General features: G+C 38.8%; 1 protein-coding gene across 3 annotated transcripts in view; it reads right to left on the bottom strand.

The window, feature by feature from the left end:
* CEP295 (centrosomal protein 295) overlaps window positions 1-21,370 on the bottom strand; it is a 38,634-nt gene extending 17,264 nt beyond the window's left edge. Inside the window, exons 1-17 of one of the 3 annotated variants that reach the window (XM_084507241.1) lie at window positions 21,297-21,370; window positions 20,057-20,190; window positions 18,917-19,117; window positions 17,676-17,800; window positions 16,758-16,851; window positions 16,073-16,186; window positions 14,629-14,769; window positions 12,061-12,244; window positions 10,249-10,416; window positions 8,890-9,114; window positions 7,559-7,665; window positions 6,041-6,253; window positions 5,103-5,200; window positions 3,919-4,978; window positions 3,076-3,247; window positions 2,776-2,928; window positions 1,170-1,391 (exon numbers count right to left, since the gene is read on the bottom strand). In XM_084507241.1, the coding sequence (XP_084363367.1) occupies window positions 1,170-1,391; window positions 2,776-2,928; window positions 3,076-3,247; window positions 3,919-4,978; window positions 5,103-5,200; window positions 6,041-6,253; window positions 7,559-7,665; window positions 8,890-9,114; window positions 10,249-10,416; window positions 12,061-12,244; window positions 14,629-14,769; window positions 16,073-16,186; window positions 16,758-16,851; window positions 17,676-17,800; window positions 18,917-19,117; window positions 20,057-20,164 (3,385 nt within the window). In that variant the 5' untranslated portion in view covers window positions 20,165-20,190; window positions 21,297-21,370. Of the gene's footprint in view, window positions 1-1,169; window positions 1,392-2,775; window positions 2,929-3,075; window positions 3,248-3,918; window positions 4,979-5,102; window positions 5,201-6,040; window positions 6,254-7,558; window positions 7,666-8,889; window positions 9,115-10,248; window positions 10,417-12,060; window positions 12,245-14,628; window positions 14,770-16,072; window positions 16,187-16,757; window positions 16,852-17,675; window positions 17,801-18,916; window positions 19,118-20,056; window positions 20,191-20,767; window positions 21,239-21,296 lie in introns of those variants that run through there. The other 2 variants (XM_084507243.1, XM_084507242.1) reach the window with 2 other exon arrangements.
* Between the last annotated feature and the right edge of the window lie 2,119 nt (window positions 21,371-23,489).

The raw sequence follows: 23,489 nt of genomic DNA, 5'->3' as shown, positions 1-23,489 counted from the left end.
AGCAACTGGAAGTACTGGAGCCTCTGAGTTAGCTATTCCAAGACTGAAGAGACGAGCTGAATTTCTTATGGTCAAGGAAAAACTGTAGGATTTAAACCCCTTGACATCCACTTGTTAGTCCAAGTGCTTTAAAAACACGATAGTAACCTGCTTTACTTGCTTACCTAAGACCAGTCACCTTTGTCCGGTTAAGCTACCCATAACGTGCTTAGGTTTCAACAACTCCGTTATAAAATTATTTTGAACATCCACAGCTTGCTTTATTTGTGATAGCCAAAACAACTGCTATTTATTTATGGAATCATAGTAACTTTGTTATCCATGGACACAGACCAGCCTCAAAAGTGTAATTTCTAATAAAAGCTCTTCAGAGATTAACAGAAAATAGCAGAATTAAGGTAATCCTTACATTATTGCATTATTTTTCTATCATTGCTACCAGCTGTTTCTTTCAAGGTTGCTTCTTTAAGCTAATGGTTACACTCAGCCTTCTATAGTTTGTCTCAACCAAACTTTCAAGCAATTCCTTACAGAAAGAGCACTTTCCGTGGATGTCTACATCAGTATATGAACACTTCAGCGTTCTCTTTAAACATTAATTTCCTTTGTGTCTCTAAAGGAGTCACTGGGTACTGACTCAGGCCCACCACTGGGCTGCTCAAAATAGATTCCCAGCTGGTGAAGCTGCCCACCTGGGCACCCTACAAGCAATCTGGGCAGAAGGTACCTCTGTCAGGAGAGAAACCACTGCTACTGCAGCTTTCTCTAGCAGTTGGCTCCCTATGCACGCATGAGATTCTGATGGAAAAGGCAGAGCAATCAGGTGATACAAGAGGCTTCTTTACAGCCAGCTCCACAGGTTACAGATTTGTAGTACATGCCTTGGATGAAAAACTCTTGACTAGCAGTGCAGGTCACTATAGCACGAACACAGGTTACTAAAATGGCAGTGGATCACCAGGAAAAAAAAAAAATCAAGCCCCAAAATTCAGTTCTTCTAGAACAGACAGTTATTGAAATTCCATTCTTTACAGTTGAAATTAAAGAATATTTAAATAACACTGAATATTCTTTAACAAGTCAGGATACATGCTGCAGAGAAATAGCAGTAAGATTAGCAGTGCAGAATGCTACTCACACAGTTCCCCAAAGGAAGAGCATTTCCTCACCTGAATCACAGGAATTTTCAGCACTCATCAGCAACAGCTCTTGTAATAACCCAGACTGTTTCCTTTGCCTTGGACTTTCACCAGAGGTTTGTTCCTCACAGCTTGTTATGCTCCCAGGTGACCTGCCATCCTTCCGAAGAGCAGGACTGTAACATTTCACATACGCAAACTCCCCGACAGTTGACATGGGAGAAGACTCTTCACCAACAGAATCTGTTTTACCTGAATTTAAAGCATTGAACCAGTTTAGATATACATGTAGTTATGCAACACAGATTCTCTGCTCTGGATTAAGATCTCCTTTCTCCCCAATGCTTTCACCCCACCAACAGCCCCTTTTGGCCACCCAATCCAATTAAAAAACTCAAGTTCAATTTGTTATTATCTGACACAACTAACGGTAAAATAATAATGGAATCAATCACCTGTGGATCAGAAGGGGATTTACACAGCATGTGTAAATTCCTACTCTAATATTTTATTGGATAATATTTTGGAAGTATTTTTAGGTATGCATTCTGATTTTTTTTAATGAAAATGTGTAAAACTAAGTCAAGTGCTTTTAAGAATATAAATATATTCTTCAATCAAACCCTTCAACAGGAACTTGTTATCTAATCAAGACAGTAAGTTGGCCCAACAAGAATTATTCTGCATAAACTGATGCTAACATTAATTACTTTTCTTTAATTAAAAAATGTCCCGTATCAGCTGTTTCATTATTTTGCTCATGATCAGTGCCAGTCTGACAGGTCTGTAATTACTTGGATTGTTCTGCTTCACTCTTTTAGAAACACTAGAACAATATTAAAGCCTCGTAAAATATTCATTAGATTTTAGCTGCAAAGAGACTTGGGTGAATTGAGGTGTGGGGGGGAAAGAAAACATCAGTTTGTTGTACCTGTTACTTAATGTTCCTTACAAAGAATTACTAACTACTGCATACAAATGGTAACAGAAACCAGTAACTGCTTTGTGTGCTTGTTCTGGAATTGTTACAGTGTTCTGTAATTGAAAAAACAAAAGAGCTCATATAAAATTTTCTGTAGACACGAGATACTAGCTCCTTATTTTAAAGATTTCACTCATTCTGGCTATGCTCCCAAACTGAACTTTTAAACACCCTTCCATCAGCTCTGATGGTTCCTTTTGCAGTTAACTGATATATTCACATCAGATTAAACCCTCAGAGGAAACAAGGTATGAATACCTAAGACTCTATTCTGCACTCAATCTTGTATCTTTGATATGAAAGGAATTTTTAACATAGACCCTGCAAATTTTATCATATGCCCAAAAGAAAAGTCAACAGGAAACTTCAGTCCCAGAATCACAGTAAATTTTCTTTTCTCACTGGATTTTTATTTTGTATATATATTTTTTTTAGTCAGACCCTAACAGGATAAGTTTTTCTTAGCAATAGCTGCCTAGGACTGTGTATAAATTACACCTTAGGACAAGAGTATCAGCTAGTATTTTACAATCAATCAGCTCAAAGGCTTCAGAAAAGATTCAATTCCTCTAATCTGTATTTTTTATAATCATTTGTCGTATATACACATGTATGTGTGTAAATACAATATATTTTATCAAAGATATATTTTACCTGCAAAAGAAATGTTGCAACTCCTCGGTGTGTCTACCTCTGGAATAACACTAAGTTCATGCTGTTCCAAGTCAAGCCCTAACTTGACTTTTGTCACGGGTGGTTTGGAAGATCTCCATTTCTGTTCTCTATGTAGGACTTTCTCAGGCTGTTCTGCAAGATAAAGTTTTGTGGATTATAATCCCCTAGCGTGTTACAACCAATCTATCAAATCAGCTTGGGCAAATGGAAGAGAACTGCATCTCAGCAGCAAAAAGGGAAAAAAAAATATTGTAATAAAAAATGCTGTAACAGCCTTACCAGTTTGCCCAGCTAGATCGATGCACTGCGAAATCATTTCATTTCTGTGGAGTTTATTCGTGCCACAGTTCTCTTGCTGGTAGTTTTCTGAGTCTTGGAAAATTTCAGTCCTGTTAATCCAGTCAGGCATTAGTGCCTCCATCACTTCTTCATTTGTGCTGATACGTCTTACCTTAAATAGAAAAAAAAGCAGCAGTACTTAAGATTATATTTATACTCATTTATTAAGCCAGTATTTTCTTGTGTGTATATTTTACAATACTAAGCTTCTCCTTTGAGAAAGAAATTCAAGTGCCTTGTATATCTTGCTGAAACATTTGGGCACACAGATAATATATTTAGCTCTACAACCCTAGTGTGATAAAACAATTGAGTACATTTTCAATGCATTTGTGAGATTTTATTAGAATAATCAGCATTTTTAAGAGGAATAATTCCTTAAAAGTCTGTTTGTACTTTTCCACTCCTGAGTTCAGGAATTTTAACTGTATGAAGACTGCAATAGCAAGGCTCAAGGAAACAGTTATTTTTCTAAGATGGCTTCAGGTTAAGAAAGGGCAAAAGGAGCTTCATTAGCTCAAAAATAAACTCAAAAATAAACTTGCCTTTTTCTGCCATTACCCAGAAATGAGCAAAATTACAAGTCAGGAGTGCAACTATGAAAACATTTCCTGAATACGCACACATAAAAAGAAACTTCTCGAAATAAGAAGTTATGGGAAAGATCTACAGTTCACAAATCACAAGTCCTAATTAAAATTTTCATGACAGGATCCTACCATTCACCCTAAAGCTTTATTATCTACTAGACGACTCACCATGCAAAGCATTTATAAAGCTTACCTGCTTGTTCAGAAATTCTTTAAAAGCCTCTTGTTTTCTCTGCATCTGTTCCTTCAATTTATCCTGCTTCTGTAGTAGTTGCTCTTGTATTTTCCGTCGAGAAAGAAGAGCTTCTCTTTGTGCATCTAGCTGCTCCTGCAATTCTTTCAAATACCGTTGCTGAGCCTGGATGCTTTCTGATGAGGCCAACATCCTATCCCTTAAATTCAGTATTCCAGAATAATTTAACAAAGATGCCTCTCCACTTTTGGATGTCAAGAATTCCTCAACGCCTTCTTCATGAGATGAAGTCACAGGTTCAGTACGAGCGGTGGGCTCGAGGCTTGTTTTGGTGGTGCTCCCTACAGACCCCTGCTGACCTGCCGAAAAATCAGCTGTGGCTGCCTGCACCACATGAGATCCTGTGGCTGGCATAAGGGGTGCTGTGAGTGGAGGCTCTTCTACAGCTTCTGTTTCTGTTTGGTGGTCAGACATCACCTGAGATGATTCTCGGAAGTGCTCTGCTTCTGAAGGCTCGGAGGAATCCTCTGCAGGCAAAGCAAACCTAACGTGCTGTACATGTGCTTCTGTTTGTGTTCTGACTGCAGTAACATCTCGTGTCACTACGGCTGACGGTAACCGGAACGGAGATGGCTCTCTGGCCTGATCAGGGGAGGTTTCCAACAGGCTCACTGGTTCCTGTGAAGGACAGCTCCATGGCAAGTTAAACTCTCCATACTGCAATTTTGACGTTTCTAGAAGCTGTGCATGTCTACCAGGACAAACATGATGTGTTTGCTCCTCGTGGTTTTGTGATGATGTGCTTTCAGGAACGTTAGATAGGTTGGAAAAAACAGGTGGTGACCATGCATGGTCTTCTGCATGAACTTGTTCAGGGGACTGGTGCTGTGTCCGTTGCACTCTTTGCCTCTGTAGAACTGCCTCTAAGACAGGCTTCAGCATTGATTTTGTTTCCACAGAGCTTGAAGGTGTTACAGAAGCAGCTGAGTATCTTTCCTTCAGTTTGTTCTGATACTCCTGTAGATGCTTTCTGGCTTCTTCAATTGTTTGTTCGTGCAGCCTAAACACACAGAAGACATTAGTATTTCCAGACAGGTGCAAAGACTAGCATTTTCAATAATCAAAGCAATTTAAATTATTTTGAAGCAGACAAGTCAGAACTTGCATTTTGTAAAGTAATTTACCTATTTTGCTGTAGAAGACGCTGTTGATAATTACGGATCATCTGTAAATGGCTGTCTTCTCTAGGGCTTCTAGTTTCTGACACAGCAGTACTTCCAGACTAATTGAAATTGAATAATTTTAAGTAGAAGTATACAAATAACTCACAGAAAACTGTTAAGGCAACAATCTTAAACTGAATCTTTGTTTTCCCAGGTCTACAGAAACCTCTCTGTACCACCACTTGAAGTCTGTGAGATTTCAGCCTCAGGCACTGAAGTTAAAGCAGTTTTTGGAACACGTGGCCTACAGCTACAGTCTCTTGGCAAGTCTAGCATATACCATTAAAGTCAGCGTGCTTAGCTCAGGGAGGTAACTGTACCCAGTTGCAAAGTGAGGGAGCAACGATCTAATGTTTGCTTTTATAAGGCAAACAGATTCTTTGAAGAACAAACATTGTTCAAATGGTGCAAAATTTAAAAAAAATAAAAAAAAATAAAAGCTAGTTTCCTTCAATATCCACAATAAACATCCTTTCATTTAAGTAGCTGTTTAGGATTTAGACAAAGACAAAAAGGTGTAGGTGCTTTTTTTCTTTACTTTTTTCCTAAGACTTTTTTTCCTTCAAAAAGAAGGATATTTGTTCATGTATCATCATTATACAACTCTAATCAGATTTTCCTAGCAGGTATTCTATACATACTTGCTGTCCCCAGAACTATGCAAAGATAAGCAAACATTCAAAGTGTTTATCTGGTATCATGGGAAGCAGAAGCTCTAGATTAGACAAAGAAAGTTGTGGTCTTTATGTATAAGAGCTTCTTCTGATTCATGGCCTAAGGAATAAAAACAAGGTCTTGACCGACAGAATTTAAAACTAGCTATTGGTGCTCTCGATTCTTGTCAAATAAAAAAAAAAAAATAATAATTCACACACACACAACTTTCTACAATTCTTCACCTCCTGTTCCACTTTCTTTAGTTGATCTGGAGAAGGAATGCTGCAGCTTTGTACTGGCTGACCTTTCTCTTCCTCCTCCTCTTTGTTCTTAGCCTCCTCCAAACAGGTTTGCATTTGGAGCTTCAGAAGATCAGCCTCCAAACGTGCTTTCTTTTCTTCGATTTGCTTTAGCAAGGCCAGCTGTTCCTGTTTCTGTTGCTCTATTTGCTCAATCTATTGAAAAAAACGTACAAAACTTGAGGAAAAAAACACCCCCCCACACACAAAACTTTGCTCCAACTTGCAACTTGTACCAGAAATTTTATTGCTTATATATATGACAGGCTTTTCCAAATTGTAGGAGGCCTTCAAAAATAATTCCAGTTTATTAGAATACTTTTAGTTGCCTGGCTAGGTATTTCAAACAGTTTCAGGGACTGTTAGTTATTGTGCTATTTTCATCTACCCATTAACAGAATGGATAAAAATCAAAATGTAATCATTCAAGATAAATTATAATTTTCCAGAGGTTGCAAAGGAAGTCCTTCTTTTAAACTGTATTCAGAAGCCTATTTTGCATTTTATAGAGCTTTTCATCAAGATTTCAGTGCATTTAAATGTTAATTTGAGTCTAACGAAATTTTTAAAATTGCTAATGTATAACCAGTTTAAGAGCACTCCATAGATCTCTGAAGTGTTTTGTTTATTTTTATTCCCTTTCCGAGTATCTTTCATCTACAAATCACTTCTATCCACAGGGAGCAACAGCACATATCATTTTAGAATGGAAGTGAAGAAAAATTTCAAAGCACTGACAAAGATGAGGTGGACAACAATTTATAGTGGCAGGGTCTGAACGGGGATGTGAGGAAGAGCAACCTGAGGAAAAGGTAGACCTGAGAACAGTTAATGCAGACATGGAAATAAATATACCTGCACAGATCCACAGTGGGAGAAAACAGATGTTAAAGCAGCAGATCCTTGGGGAAAGTTTCGTTACTCCCCCACACACACCTCTAACAGAGCACTATGTTGACAAATGTTTCCTGAACTTCTGACCTTTAAGTCTACAATTTAACTAGGACCTGAATTTTAACTTATTTTTAATGACTAAACCACCACTACAATACACTGAAAATATAATGAAATGTATCTATTACGTATACACTTTATATAATGAACAAAGCTATTATTTTCTAAATATAACGTAGCATTCATATAGATACAAAAGACTTTTTGCATTCAATTTTTTAAAATTAGCTAGGAAACACAATAATCTGTAAAATTTTCCTGTCACTCTAAACAATCCCAGAGACTTTCCAATATTGTTACACAGATTTTCAAAGTTGTGTATTGTTGGCTACATTTTCCCTAAGCCAAAAAGGTATTAATCTACAATTGGAATTCTCATTAGAAGTTCATTTAAATGTTCATAGCATGTTAAAAGAGCCTATCACAGCATTATAAGCTGAAACATCTTCTGTAAATCACTTTTTACATCATAACTAAGACAAGAAAAGTACACATACATACACTTACCAACTTCTTTCTCTCATTTTCCATTCGAATTTTAGCTGCTTGTTCTTGAGGATGGATCAGAATTGAACTTTCAGCTGCAGCTGTATGTTCCAATGTTTCCACAGAGTCTAAAATATATATGTTATTTAACTGTAAATGCAGTCAGAAAGAGTTTTGGATCGTGTTTACATCTTGCTTTACAGTTTCCCAAACTCTCTAAACAAAAATGCACAAGCAGGTCTTGACAAGATGACCATCTTCATCCCACTCTGCCCACCTCCATAAGCTGGAAAAATCAGGTTTTGTATTATTTAAGCCATTAATGGCCCTTTATCACGTGCCTTTGTTGAATATAAATAATGGCCCGGCTCCAACAGGATTGAAGATAGTTTCTAATCAGATAACTTGATAGCCTAATACCAAGATCATCCCGAGGGAAAAAAAGCAGTAACTTCTTAGGGGAAAAAAAAAAAAGAGGATCTAAAACTGGTAGTCTCTGGGAAAGTGATCTAATACTTAGCTACTGCACAAAAAGGAAATTTTCATCCTGTACTTCAAATAGCAGCATGTCTTCAGCAGAGGCACGTTTTAACTCTTGCTACACTTTCCAGTCCCCTGGAATTACGCTGGTGTATCCATGTACATGACTGAACCAAAGCACTTAAGCTTATTTAAAACAAAACCACAGCAAGCACCTTATCAAAGTAGAAAAAAATCACTTTAATAGACTTCAAAAAAAATCACACTTAGCATACAAATTCACCAGTTTCAGCAACAAAAGAGCACAGGCCCAGAACAAAAAGGAACCCAAACTGCTTGGGCTACCAAACAAAATGGAACATTGGACTGCTGTAAATTCCTGTTTTACCCTGGGGCCTTCTGGGGTGGTGCCTTGAGCCCAGGAAAAATACATCACTACAGACACATCACTTCATGCTTGTCTGTAGCACTTCTAGCTGTGAATCTCTGAAGCATTCAGTTCTTGTGATTTAACGGGTATGGAATTTCAGCGAACAATTTTGCACTGAGAATTCTCCTCTTGGTTGCCTTTTAAAACATGGCAACACCAAGTGTGACAAAAATTTGGGCAAGATTTACAAGATAAAGGTATTTAGACATCTTTCCTCCCAACAGATTTTTATGGGCAAGGTGAATAAATAAGCAAAAACCTCTCCCCTTTTGTGTTTTCAATGAATCTATAAAACAAGGGCAGAGACGAAAGAACTTTACTCTCTAGAACCATGATAAAATACCACTACTGAAAAATTCATTAAACAACTTTATTACAGTCCACCCTCATAGATCTTGTTGTTCCTACACAACATGTTTAGATTTAAGTACATACTACATACCTTCGGCTTCACATACTGAATTTTTGTGTTGCTCACAGTCAAGTTCTACATCACAGAGCTGTCTCTCCTCACTAGGAATTGTGCCAGATTCAATAGTCTCAACTTCACTTGGAATCTCTCTCTCATTTTTTGATGTCCATTCCTCTTTTTGGCTTCTAATCTTGTTCAGCAACTTCTTTAAGGCAAGTTTTGATTGAGATTGGTGAGTCTTTGCCTCTTCGTGTTCTGTAAGGAATATAAACCTTTAAGTTTGGGGTAATGACTCCTCACGTCATAGAAAGCAAAAAATCTTTATTTTTTTAAATTGCTCACACAACTGGACAAATAGCTCAGCTATACTGTCAAGTTGTCAAGGCTTAACAAGTATTTTCTCTTACTTGAAAGAAAGAAGCAGCAATTTGTCTCAGGATGCTATGAAAGGAGGGCTCAGCCAGTTGCACTACCTCAGAGTAATATTAAGCCCAAATTCCACTGTTGCAGAAGCCAGCAGCACTATTCTCCTAGTCTGTATGCTTCCACCCCCTCCTGTGCATTACCACTGGCACCATAATGCATCACAGACCAAAATATGGATAATGCCAACAGAGGGACATGGAAAAAATGCTTGGGCACACAGCGATGTTCACTAACACACCTCGTTCACATTGCATTATCCTGTTGATGCCACAAGCAAAGAGTACACACACACTACATGCAATTATTGGGGCCTACTCACAAGATGAAGCAACTCGATCACAAACCTGAGCATAAAGGACATACAGTAAGTGGACTTTCTCACAAAGTCAAACATCAACACAGCTACTCACTGGACTAATAGTTCAAAGCACACAAAACATATTTAAGTTCATATACTAGTGCCATCCCACCATTTGGGGTAATTATAGAGGAACTATCACGGCTATTAAAAATGTAGTTCTGACATCAATTAAAATTATTCTCAGTATATTAACAAACCGAAGAATATTAGAAAAGAACTCACACTTCTATTTTAAATTTGTATTTTATAGAATTTATAGAATCACGGAGTCACAGAATGGTTTGGGTTGGAAGGGACCTCAAAGCCTACCCAGCTCCAACCCCCTGCCATGGGCAGGGACACCTCCCACCAGACCAGGTTGCTCAAAACCCCATCCTGCCTAGCCTTGAACACTTCCAGGCATGGAGTGTTTGTTAGAATATTATCATCCATGACAAACATCATAATTCACTTAATTCTGAAATATTTCATAGTTGTTAGAGCATTTTAGTACTTACACGTTTTAGCTAAATCTAAAGTTAATTCATTTAATATATCAAATTGCAATCTCTTTTCTTCTACCATAAAATCAAAAAGACTAAGTTAACATTTGAAAGCCTTACTTTCTGATTCATCAGGGACCTCCCCTTCTGTCATCTGTTCTGATTCTTGTCGATTGTCACAAGCAGATTCTTGCTCCAAAGAGAGATCGAGATCATTATCTTGAGATCTATCAGAAGGGGTTGGCAAAGGTTGTGGCTCAAACTGCAAAATCAGGTCTCCTTTCATTTCTAATTAAAGGAACACAACCACAAAAAACAGCCAATCAGAATAAAAAGCAAACACTGCAAGACACTGAGAAATTCCAACATCGATTTGTTTCACAACATGTTTAATTCAACTACTTTTACCCCCCAAAATAGAAGACCTTTAAATTTAATACTATTTAGATCATTAGGTCTTTTTAATTCAGAACTTCTACAGTGTTTTCCAGTAGAATATTTTAAGTGTTTCAACATAAAAGGTTTTAAAATAAAAGGCTCGTCTCTGTGCAAAAAGCATTGCAGGAGAATCCCAGCAAACTCATCAGAAAAAAGGAGCACCCTGACCTGGCTGTTCACGGGGCTGTCACATGGGAGCCATCAACCCCATGGTCCAGGTGCAAAATCCTGGAAAATGAATCCATGGGAGAGGATTCAGGATCTCCTTATTGACTGAGGGTTACTGCCTACAAGGGGCGTGGGACACGTGGGAAGAGCACCTTAATATTGTACTAGACTTATTATAGAGAGTTAGGGAAAAAAAAGCAGGGAAAGGGAAGGATTAACAAGTCTTAGGAGAAAACAGGGGAATAAGAGCATAAAAGGGGCCAGTGAGTACACTGGTCTGATGTTGCACAGCCTGGTTTCTGGCAGCCTGTCCTGTCTTCTTGCTAAATCCCATTTTTATCTGTTTTCCCATGTGAGGAACTCTCTACGTTGCATGCGTGCACATGTATGGGTGTGTAACAGACAGAAAGTGGAGTGTAAACAAGAAAGTATGCATATTACATGGGCATATGTACCAGTGTGCAATGACTAGCAAACAGCAAGCCAGACTAGCCAGGGAGAACAGCAAGAGGCTTGGAAAGCCTGGGAAGGACAGAGGGTTTACAACTTGGCTGTTGTAGGATCAGGAGATCCAAGCCAGCTACAGGGGAGATTGCAGGAAGCTAAAGCTCAACTTAGAAACCTGCTGGCACGCGCACATACATTTTTTTGACAGACAACTGAGGTTATCTACTAGATAGCCTAGATATTTACAGTCAGTTACTGTAGGCATTCATAGTGGGTGCCTATATTTGCACATACGGGGGGTCTGTGTATCACTAACTGGAGCAGAGCAGAAAGCCTCAGCTGTTTGCATGCCCAGGAGCCAGCAAGTGGGGAGGCTGAGGATCCAGGGCCAGCTGCTGGGTACGATGAGCTTCTAAAACCACCTTTGTGAGGGATCCATAGCACAGATTGAGGATAACAGGGCACGCGTGCACATGCAAGGTAACTGGAGAGCTACGAGGCCTGATCAGTTCTGGACAGACTGGGTACTTAAGACCCATTTCTGGGGATTAAGGGGGGAGATAGAAGGTGTATGTACACGTAGGGCTGGAAACCTCAGGGATGTGTATGTCTGGGGAGAGACCAATTGCTACAGAGATCTGTACTGTACGTACAGACATTTCCCATGAAGCAGCCTTCAGCCTGTTCAGCCAGAGCAGGGAACAGAATGAGCCAATTTGTGATATTTGTGTGTAATGCCCAGTGCTGTGTTCTACGTACTGCTGTGTACAGTACGTAATCCTGGTTTGCAAGTGTGCATCCACCAGGAATAAACGCAGAGCCCCGCTACTTGCTGTGCCCAGAACAGGCAGCTGCAGCAGCCTCCCACAAACTACTCACGCCTGTCCTCACTGTACATATCTTCAAAGGCAAACTCCAGCTCCCTCTGCCAGTCATCTTTTATTTCCATCCGTTTGTATGCGGGTACAAAAAGCTGCGGTGGCATCTGCGCCACCCTCTGCCTCCTGCGCATCCGATCCATGTTCTGCATTTGTTCAAGTTCTTTCAGTAGCCTTTCCCTGTCCTTCAAGGAAAGGGGTGAGAAACATTTTGTGTCAACATTTGGACAGCTGTATGTCAGGACTGATAAAATACTTCCAATTTGGTTACCACAAAGTTTAATTCTAAACATTTAGCTAATTTTGTTCTAGGGAGCAGGTTCATTTCTCAGGGGAAGACATTTTAAACACAGCCAAACACTACCTAAAAGATCTAATGTTAAATGAAGAGCTGAATTGTACACTGTAGGCCAACTTTCCTAAACAGAATTAAATCTGTTTCCTGAAGTAAAGGAGTATTTCCTTCAGTAAGCTATTTTTGTTAGTATATGGTACTTAAAAATAAGAGTTGCTAAAGTAAGCTAATATTCTTGGTGCAGCACAATGACACATTAAAGCTATTTTTAAAAAGCCTCATTTAGGGCCAATCATATCTCAATTAAACACAGGAAGCCGTGTTTGAGAGATTTGTGTTGTCTGTCACTGTCACAAGCTTCTAAGTAGAAAATCCCTTCCCAACAGTTGCTTTTACTTCTTAAGGAAAATAACATCAATATTTCCAGATTTCTACACTAGCAGAACCTTAATTTAAAGTAACTATGCTGATTTTTTTCCAAAAATTAAAAAAAAAGTCTGTTGGCTTTTCATAAGAAATATTAATAATTTCTGAGAATCTCATAGATACTTTGAGATGTGCCATGATAAAGTCATGATGAAGCTCAATTTTATTCAGCACAAGCTTTGGGTACAATATGATAACGAAGTGGTATGCCCACAATCAATATAAAACAGTATTGAACAGTTTCCTCTCCTGTACACACATTTAATAGAACAAATTTTACACCAACAACAGATTGAGCATAACTGCAAAGACACCCAATTTGAATCCAAGTATGGATTTGAAGAAAAGACTATCAGCATTTGTACCAGCTCATGTCAGCACAAACATGATCTCTGCACTTCAGACAGTGACTGAATTTTCTTTCCTCTTAGATATAAATACACATGGTGCATTCCTACACATTCCACATGCTGTTATTTCATCTGACTTCTGTCTTAAAGTTTTTCAGACACAGAAAAAAAAACATGCATGAATGACAAGATGTAGTAATACCAGAAATTTGAAGCATATATACAGACACACTAGAAACAAAGATGTTAAAAAAAAAGCTGTGGAAAAAGAAGTTCTTGCAACTTTATAGAAACTCAGATAACTAACAAAAAAAAAAAGATGGAGGCAGCTCAAAAATTAACAAGGACACTGGAAGAAGGGTACATATCTAAGCATATGCTTTCACTGCATATACACTTAGGTAAGTGTAAGCAGTGTATTATTTGAAGAAGACTCTCTAAACTGTTTCATTAACAGATTCTGCAGAAGTCCTTGGAGTTGAGGCAGAGTAAGTTCAGGCTTACTGGCATCTCTTGCTGTCTTTTGGTAGTAAAAGCTCCTTATGCCTTTTGTAAAAAGCAGGATACGAAGGTGAGGAAATAATCTGGGAGAAGCACCAACCCACAACTGAATGCTCTGAATACTAATTTAAAACATTTATGTAAAATAAACTGAACATAAGAGAGGGAGAAGGACTGATAATGAATGAGTCTATAGATTTCAATTTTCTCAAAAGCACATTAGTCAGATTTAGGGTGACTGACATTCTTACAGGTGCTTTGCAAAATGGTACCCATTGTTCTGGTCATAATTTAAAACCATGATATGCTTTTTCCTTGATCTCACACAGCTGTTAAGTAAACAAGTTTATAAAAACAATGGCTGTAGGAGCAGTTGATGAAATTAAAACTTTGAATTTGTTGATCTTCCAGGCAGAAAAGTTCTATTGTTAATTCTACCATTAATTATCTAAATACTTCAATCAGTTAGCTCACAAGGTATTACTTCAGCTCAAGAACACCTTTATAGTATAACGAAAAAAACAAGCAAAACAAGGTTCTGAAGTATAGGACTCACAACTTTGTCAAGTTGATTTTTTTTTCCACACTATCTTGTATTTAAAAAACAAAAATTCCATTTCTACTTCTCATTGAACTGACACAGGGGACTACCCTGACCTCTGCCAATGAAAACAAATGAAAAAAGACTTATTTCAAACAAAGGCGCTGTAAAAATCGTCCCTGTAAGAGCTACGGCATTGAATAAGAAAAAAAGAACAGATTATCTGCAGTCTCTATTCTCCTTCCAAACATTTCTAGTTTATCTTTGTCAAAAAGATTTCTTGCCTTATAAACTTACAGAGAGCCAAAATTAAGATGAGCTTGATGATTTTTTGAAAGCATTCTGAAAACCCTATTTAATTCACCTCCTGAAACCACAGCCCCTTAGGAAACCTATAGCTTAGGTAACACTGGTCATTTTGACATGAAAAACAGCCACAATGTTTACTTTGCCTACCTGAGCCAAATGGACCTTCTTCAAGGCATGACTTCCTCTGAGATGGGCCTTTGTAACCTGCTCTCTTTTCTCCCTCTCTGCCTCTCTGTGCAGCTCCTCCAAGCGCTTCACTTCCTCTTCAGCAGCTAACCGAGCATCTGGCTGGCAGTCAATTAATAGTTTAGTCCACCAAGCTCTTGTGATAGTTTAAAGTCAATGTAACAATAAATAATTCTGTATCAAAACCACTTTAAAAAGGCATACAATGCCATACAAACACTCTCGGAAGTTTTATAGTACTCAACTGCAAGCAAAACCAAACTGTATTTATACATTTGGGAAAAAAAATATTCATATTTACACATTTGCTAAGTGTTAGGTGTCAAAGCATTCGAGTTCCTAACTCCACTAAGGACAATCGTTTGTATGATTTATTCATTATAGCAGAGCAGTTGTTTTTCCTACAATAGAAGCTAAAATGAATAATGTAATCAATATTACTGATTCACTACTTTTGTGGTCATGGTTTTGTTCTAAACTAGAAGGCCAGAAGTTTTTTTTTTTCATTTTCATTTGGGAACAAGAAAGAAAGTCTGCAATGTTTAACTAAAAACAAACACTTCAATAAATACTCAAGTTAAAAAGTTGCACATAAGCAAGGCGGAAGATTGACATTTAGGAATTTTATGATATAAAGCTCGAACCACAGCATCTGCTCTTATTGTTTAGACCTAGTCTTTTAAAGGTCAAGAAAACCTTAAACTTCATGAATGAAAACAAAGCCACTAGAGAGAACGTTCACAAAGAGAAGCTTATTGACTGTAGAGAGTCTAGTCTAAAAGAGGCTGATCCCAAACAAGAATTTAGACTGTGATCTCACCTCAGACAAACCAAACAACAGATCACCTCTAAAAGCTAAGTCCTTACTCCATCTCTCACTTGTCCAGATCCACCCCTTCTTCTGATCTGACTTGAGCCTTTGTCTGCTTGCACTGTGAACCTGAGTAAACCTTTCCACCTGGCAAAGCTCTGTTCATCGTTCTTTTTCTCAAATCAAACCTTTGCCAATTTGGCAAGCTGAAAGTGTTGACTGCATGAACAGACAAACGTGAATATGAGGTAAAGACTGGGTGAACACAACTAAAAGAGGAAAAAAGCATGGCAACTGCAACTGTTCATTTAGCATAAGCCACAAAGCAGAAGACTGCTGTGCCCTAACATGCCAGTCTTGTGAACTCACCTCCATTCAGAGGTCTACTCACATTGCAAAAAGTGTGAGGAGTGATCCTGGCAACAACTGAACACAAAACAGTCCTCATAAGTTCCTATCAGCTAGGTTATTAACTCATATAAAGGCTGCTTTATACAAGTTTCTATTGTTAAACAAGTTCTAGGAAGCTGACCTGCCACACACAATGTGCAATATAAAGATACATGGATGCATATGTCACAAACACTTAATCACCTGTTCTCCAGCCATTTCTCTATCCACATAAGGTTCTGAAATATGGTAACGTGTGATGGAGAAGTTGCCAGCACCATAGGCCTTCACTGCAGGAATCTTTTTTGCTTCAAAATTCTAGAAAGAAAAGTAGAAGTAAGTACAGCCATATCACAGAACAGGTGTCTCTGACAAAGCAACTAAATGAAAGAGAAATGAGTTCCATACTTTAATTAGTAACAGAAGAAAGCTAAAAATTAAAAACAAACACTAAATTCTCTCCTGAAAACATTATGTCATTTCAATATTTGCATACAATTAATAATTAATCACAGCAGCCCAAGGAATACCCAGAGGGCTTAATGACTGAGAGCATCTCACTGCCTACAGCGAACATCTCTGCACAAATTGACATTCAGCACAGAGCTCTGCCTCCCTGTTTCAATAGCATTACCTCAACACAAAAGCACTTGAGCTTTAATGTACAAATACAAAACCCACTTACAACAGCTGACACATCCATCTCAAAGCAGGGCAAGCACAGATCCATAATATAATTATGCATAACAGCAAAATAACATTTCTCAAGTACAGACTTCGCTTATGGAACTCCAAACATATTATTTCCAGTTTATTAGATGATCGGAGAAAAGAGCATTTTCCATAATCTCGCTGAAAAAAGTGTTTTTTGATCATCGTGGATACGTACCTCAAGAGGATGGGGCGGAGGAGGTGGTAGGCTTGCAACTTTTGCTGCTCTTTCTCTTTCCACATCCAGAGCATGCTTGCGTGCATTTATTCGTCTAGTAAATAAATGGGGAGAGAGAGAGAGGAGGAAAAATAATTCAAGCAACAATGACAGCACTGTGTAAAATAAAAGGCAAGCCTAAAAATATAATCATTGACTCCATTTAATTATTGAGAGACAGGGATGGGGAAGCACACTGAAGAGTCAACAGAACTTATACTGAAAGGCAGCACTGAAAAATTAATTTTTGAAGTAATGCAAAAACATTAATAACACGTGAGCTTCTCTGGATCAAAGCAAAATCCTGCTTTTCAGAAAGCTCTGCATCACTTCAACATATTTTAATCACTGAAGTGTGCACAAAGCTAAGTATTTAATCAATAGGTGTCAACTCTACTCAAGCTCAGCTATCCCCAAGAGTACACGGATTTATTTTTCATGTCAGCCCAAGTTTGGACCAATTTGTGCCTTTTTTTTTTTCCTTAAAGAGACAAGGAAGACGGTGTCAAATGCAATAGGTCCTTTTTTCAAAGGAGTAACTTTCCATCAAGAGCTGGACTAAGAACATCTCATTTCACCTGTCACCAAGTAGCTGCCAATAACCTGGACTGAAAATAGAAATACAGAGGTGACAGGCTCCCTGGCCATTGAGAGTTGACCAGATCAACTTGTGTACTTGACATGGGGATCCTGGCTTTAAAACTACAAAGTTTTATCAAAATCCATGGGTTTGTCCACAAGCTGATAACCTTTAACACACACACACACACACAAATCAAAATTAAAAAGCTGCAACCAATCACTGTGATTTTTGCCTTTCACCACGTAACACAATGAAGCACACTCCATGCCTAATGAAACCCAATATCTACTGCATACCGGGTTTGCTCATGAAGTAATTTCTCTTTTTGGAACTTCTGCTCTTTCAAGGCTTTCCTATGTCTCTTCTCTGCTCTTTGCTTCCTTTCTTCTGCTTGCTTTGCCAGAGCTTCTAAATCAGGTTCCTTAATAAAATATTGCATGTGATTAATCCAGGACTTACTCCTCCTACTATCAGTGTTATATTTCAAATTAAGTTATTGCTGGTAAGAATCAAAAGCCTGAGATTCCCTTCTATTATATCAGAGTAAAAATCCTCCAGATAATCACTTTTTCTTCTTTATCTCCTGTATTCTCTTCTTGTCTACCACCAACAGCAGTAAGTTTGCCATATTCCTCAGCCAATGGAACCAAAGACTGATGTGGAAACCTTAGCTTCTCTCTGCATCTCTTTATGAAGACAGTAATATAAAGATACTTCAACATTTTAAATGCTGATTAAACTGTACAGCAACAGCACCTTACTATCTTTCAGCCATTAATTACAATTGCCTATCAATGCAAATCTACAGATTTTCACCGAACAACCTCAGCGACCCCTCAAATTAGGCCTACACAAATTACAGTTTTGAGGTGAAGACAGTTTGCAGTTGCAGAATTAAGTGACGCCAGTTCACCATCTGTGCAAAAGCCTCTGAATTCCTTACTGAGACCTTTTAAGTCTCTGAAGAAAAAAAAGTTCATCTTCTTAAGCATAGAAACTATTAGATAGTAGAGAAACAAAGTTACTATGTTTACTGGCATATTTGGGACAACTCACCATGTGCAATTTGAACAAATTATTATCTTAATACACAGTATCACATAAGCAAATGTGATATTGTACACACAACTTAGGAGTTTGCACAGCAAAAGCCTCAGCAGATTGGACTACTGGAGTACTTAATGCAGTATTAAGACTGTACAAAATTAATTAAAAAAAACAGACAAAATCATGCAGACTCTTAAACAAGCTTCTAAAAATAATTAAATAGGCTATTCATGTTTCGATGTCTAAGAGTTTCCATCCAGCAACAATGGGGCTATAAATCTTTCCCAATAAAAAGTTTATATTCCTTCTCATCATGCATGGTCTCATGGATAAGTATCTGCAAAGAAAACACATGTAAACATTTAAGCATTTTAAACATTTCTACCTTCCAAATATTAGGACTCTAAGAAACAGGAATATAAAAAAATGCAACCTTGTTATTTCTAAAATACCAAGGCATATCTGTGACAACATTCAGCTGTGTACTTACGTTCTCCTTGGCTTGTCGATGACCCTCACCAACAGCTCTTAAGCTTGATAAAAACAGTTTTTCTAAGGCCTTTATCTTCTCATCTTGTTCTTTCTGCCATTCAGCTCTTAATGCCTCCTCCAACTGATGCAGCTGTTCTTCCCTCTTTTGCTTTACTTTCTGTCTTATCTGTAAGGCAATGTACTTCTGCTGCTCTCTAACCTGTAGAAATAGCATTTATGTTTTGTCAGTAACTTAGTAAAAGCACAGTGTTTTTTGCAGCAATTACTTCCACAATACACGCTCCCTCCTTGTAACTGAAGATTAGATGGAAAGATACATTAAAAAAAAAATCTGTTCAGAAAATACTTTAAAGTTGCCATTACCCTTTTCCAAAATCACTATCATATACTAAATTTAATCTCAAAGTTAGAAGTTTTACTTAACATGAGAGAGCAACACACAGCTGATAAACTAAGTGTAATAACTGTTTGAAATATACTTCTTGCCAAAAATACAACACATTAATTTATTAGACTCTCATTATGATGCAACACACTCTAAAGAGAAATGGCAATTATACTGCTAAATTACTGCCTCGGAGAACAGCACAGTGGAAGGCTAAGGGGTAAAAAGTAAAAAGAAATGGAAAAATAACCTTGTGTCCTAACAGCAGCACAGCATAACAGAAATAGAACATAAGATGAGGAACAGACAGGTAATTCTAAAAGGTGCAATATTTAAACCATTAAGAGCTGTGACACTAACAATTTAGTTGATCTAGTAGAAAACTAGGTTTGTATTTGCCATAAGTGGCTTATTTCTTCTCCATTACTGCTGTCTAACACATCAGTTAAAAGAGGTATCTCTATGTTGATACATAAAAACAAACTAAAAAGATAGATACAGTGAAGCTGGCAGGGATGAAGACGTTCTGGAACAAAGGCCCGTATGAACCTAACAGAGACAGTATCATAAGAAAAATACCTGTTTACTAGCAAATGAACATGACAACAGAAACTACTCCACAAGCTAAATATAAACCCAATGTTACTACACTGCAAAAAGTTAGCTTATATGAAGTAAAATTAGGTTGATTTTCCAAAATTATTTGTTACATCTTTAAATGAAATAGACAACTTGAAAAAAATAGGGGCATACTTGCTGTAGCCTCAATTTTCTTCTTCTTTCGTATTCTTCTTTCAGAAGCATGGTTTCTTCATTAGGACTAAGCCTCAACTTCCCAACTTTGGCCACTTTTCTCTTCATTTTTGGGAACACCAAACAATCAACTTCTACAAGAACATGAAAAACAGAAATTTGAGCATAAGTGATATAAGCAAAGACAGCTATAAAAAAAACATTGCCATAATCTCGTTGACAGTTTTTTGTGTGAGTTTTCTTAAGCAGCCAGTTCAAATTATATTTGCCAGTAGGTTTTACTGTGGAACCTGGATCTGCTGGTTTTGCAGAACATTTCCCATTTTCCTCACAATTATTATTTCCATTTTTTCCACACAGACAGAAAAAAAAAAAACCAACAAACTTTTTTTCAGCCTGATACGTAGCCTGCCCTAAAGCCACTTTACTAAATAAAAAATAAATACATTTCTATTGATCTTTAGATATTTTCATCCAAGAAAACACTGTCCTGAAACAAACAAATAAAACCTTCTAAAAGACAGTTTTGTTATAAAAATCAAAGATGTTTTCACAGTGCACAATCCAGGTAGCACTAACAGCAACATGAGGTAGTATTACACCTGGAAACTTTTCAGTAACATAAATAAGTAATTCTTAGAAATAAATACACTTTTTAGTAACATAAATAACTGAAGCAAGCAGTTGAGGTGGAAAAAACACAATAATTACCTATAAGATATTGTTAACACCGGGTTTTTGAGCCTGTGAATCCCAAGTTCGCTACAGGGTAAAGAGAGGACTGTGGCTCCAGTTAGCCATCCCTTACTGAGTTGTTGGAATAAGGAAGGAAAATTTCGAGTGCAAATCAAAAGAGGATTTAATATTGGGGATCACAGAGCGTTTGGGGTAGGAAGGGATCTTTACAGATCACCTCGTCCAACCCCTGCCATGGGCAGGCCCCTCTCTCGCAGGCTGTGACCAAAGTCGGACCCCAACGGCCGCACAGGGCACCCAGAGCACACCCAGCGGCTAAACCCAGCCTGGTTTCTCGGCAACGCCTCCAGGGAGACCAGGAGACCTTGAGACCTCCCCCCTCTCGCCGTAATTCTGCCTGGGACCCTCTCCAGCCCTTGGGAGCTGGGACCTGGACAGCTGGAGCACGTCGCGCTGAGGGGAAGTGAGGCAAAGGAGGAGAGAACTCCACCTCAACTGCCCACCCGCCCACCGCCGCCATTAGTGCGCAGCCCCCCGCACCTACCCGCCGGCCGCCGCCGCTCGCCGCCAGCCAGCCAATCAGCGCCGGCGCGGCGGGAAACGCGGCGCCCCGGCGGCTCTGGCCCTCCGCGCCTGCGCGCTGCTTCCCGCCGCTTCCCGCCGCAGCATGGCCGCGCAGGCGCGGTTGCGCCAGGCCGCGGGCAGCCCTGAGGGGGAAGGAGGAGGAGGGAGGGCTCCATGTTCCCTCACAGCCCCCAGCCCATGGCGGGGGCGGGAATGGGTGGTTCTTTAAGGTCCCGGCTCTCCCAAACTGTTCTGTGATCCCATAATTCAGCCATTGCGTGATTCTAACCATGAAGGTTTAGGTGTTGGCTCACCTGGAGATGACACAGATGGTGGAGGACCAAAGTTCAGCATTGCCTCTTGACCCACTAACTTCTCCAACATTTAACTTAATTATTCCAACATGGCTTTGGGGTGTGCTGTCTGACTAAAAGGAGTAAATTTAGGCTCTGGTAGTGCAGCTGGTTGGGCAGTGCTGCTCTGCCTGTCTTCCAGGTGTGCTTACAGTGGCTAAGTGGGTCTGTAACAGCAACCTCAACCTCCTAACTAGTGCTGGTCTTATAAAACACTTTTTAACTAATGGCCACACATTTCAAATCTGATACACTACTTGTTTGCTTTACACTACTGCTTTGCTTTCATCCTTATGTTTTAGTTTTCTGTATAAGAGTGACCATTTATTATATGCGTGAGACTTAGAGCAGTTGGGATTTGAAAGCAAAGTCATCTGATACCTGTGATTTATGAGGAACAACTTGTTATTCACACTGAGAGAAACAATTCTGCAGCACAAAGGGATGAAGCAAGAGGGGCTGTGCGAGAGTAGTTCCTTGCATAGAATATTTTATTTTCCTAAGGTCTGAGCTGCTGCTGCAAGAAGGGGAGTGACTGATCACAAAGGATATAATAAATGGTCTTACGCTGAGATCATAGAACCACAGCATGGTTTGGGTTGGAAGGGACCTTAAAGCCCACCCAGCTCCAGCCCCCTGCCATGGGCAGGGACACCTCCCACCAGCCCAGGTTGCCCAAAACCCCATCCAGCCTGGCCTTAAGCACCTCCAGGGATGGGGCATCCACAGCTTCCCTGGGCAGCCTGTGCCAGGGCCTCACCACCCTCTGAGAGAAGAATTTCCTCCTGACCTTTAACCTAAATCTCCCCTCTTTTAGTTTAAAGCCATTACACCTTGTCCAGTTTCTACACTCCCTCATAAAAGAGTCCTTCCCCATCTTTCCAGTAGTCCTCTAAATGTTAGTGCAATACACAAATTCTTTCTGTGTCAGTTTCCTCTAGAGAAAGGAAGAAGTAATTTTTTACTATAAGCTAACCAGCATAGTAAACCATTATACTGTGCCCTACAGGATTGAAATCGGGCAAGCTGAGATTACTTGGTAAAACTTAAATGCTGTGGTGCATTTGGATGCATGGCTGCACATGAAATACTCTGAAAATTACAGGATTGCAAAACAAAAGACACAAGCATAGGAAGGTTACGCAGCAGTTAAATGTGCTTTCTTCCCTGTCTTCTGCATTTTAGTGCTAAACTGTCTTCTGATTCAAAGACTTCTGTGCTATGGGATCAGTTAGGCAGACAATTTGCTTTCTATCAAACTTCCCACAAACTGCTGACTGTAATAGCTGCTACAAAGTTAACACCTGATTGTACATTAAAGACACCCAGATGTTTCACAGTATGCACAGTGAATAAATTAAACTTGAGCAGTGTGCTTCCGAATGTGTTTTCCAGTCTCCTTATTGGATTTTTTTGTCCTTCAGCATTTTCATTATGGCAGTGCTCTCCACAATAACATCTCTTCTAAATAGCTTTATCCTGCAGGTCAACAGGTAAAAAAACAATTGAAGACAGTCTATTAAGAGAGTAATTGAGATTATAGATTTTAGAGTCCTCTACTTAGGAGACATGAAAGAGGTCAAATATATGCTCTAGAATGATGGTATTGGAAAAAAGGCTTATGAAGCCTACGTGTGCTGGATAAGAACTTTATTTCAAGGGTGTTTTCTAGTCAACATATTGCAGAGTTATTTCTGCTGCCACCTAATTTACATACATAAAAACAGGTATTTAGCAAACAGTCATTTTAATATGGTGACACTTTCCACTTTTTAATACACCTGTTTGCATTACAGTATTACAGGCCTCCATTAATTCCT

The sequence above is a fragment of the Aythya ferina genome (assembly GCF_964211825.1).
Source record: "Aythya ferina genome assembly, chromosome: 1".
Lineage (NCBI taxonomy): Eukaryota > Metazoa > Chordata > Aves > Anseriformes > Anatidae > Aythya > Aythya ferina.
The sequence above is the reverse complement of the archived record's forward strand: the minus strand, read 5'-3'. Positions and strand labels throughout refer to the sequence as shown.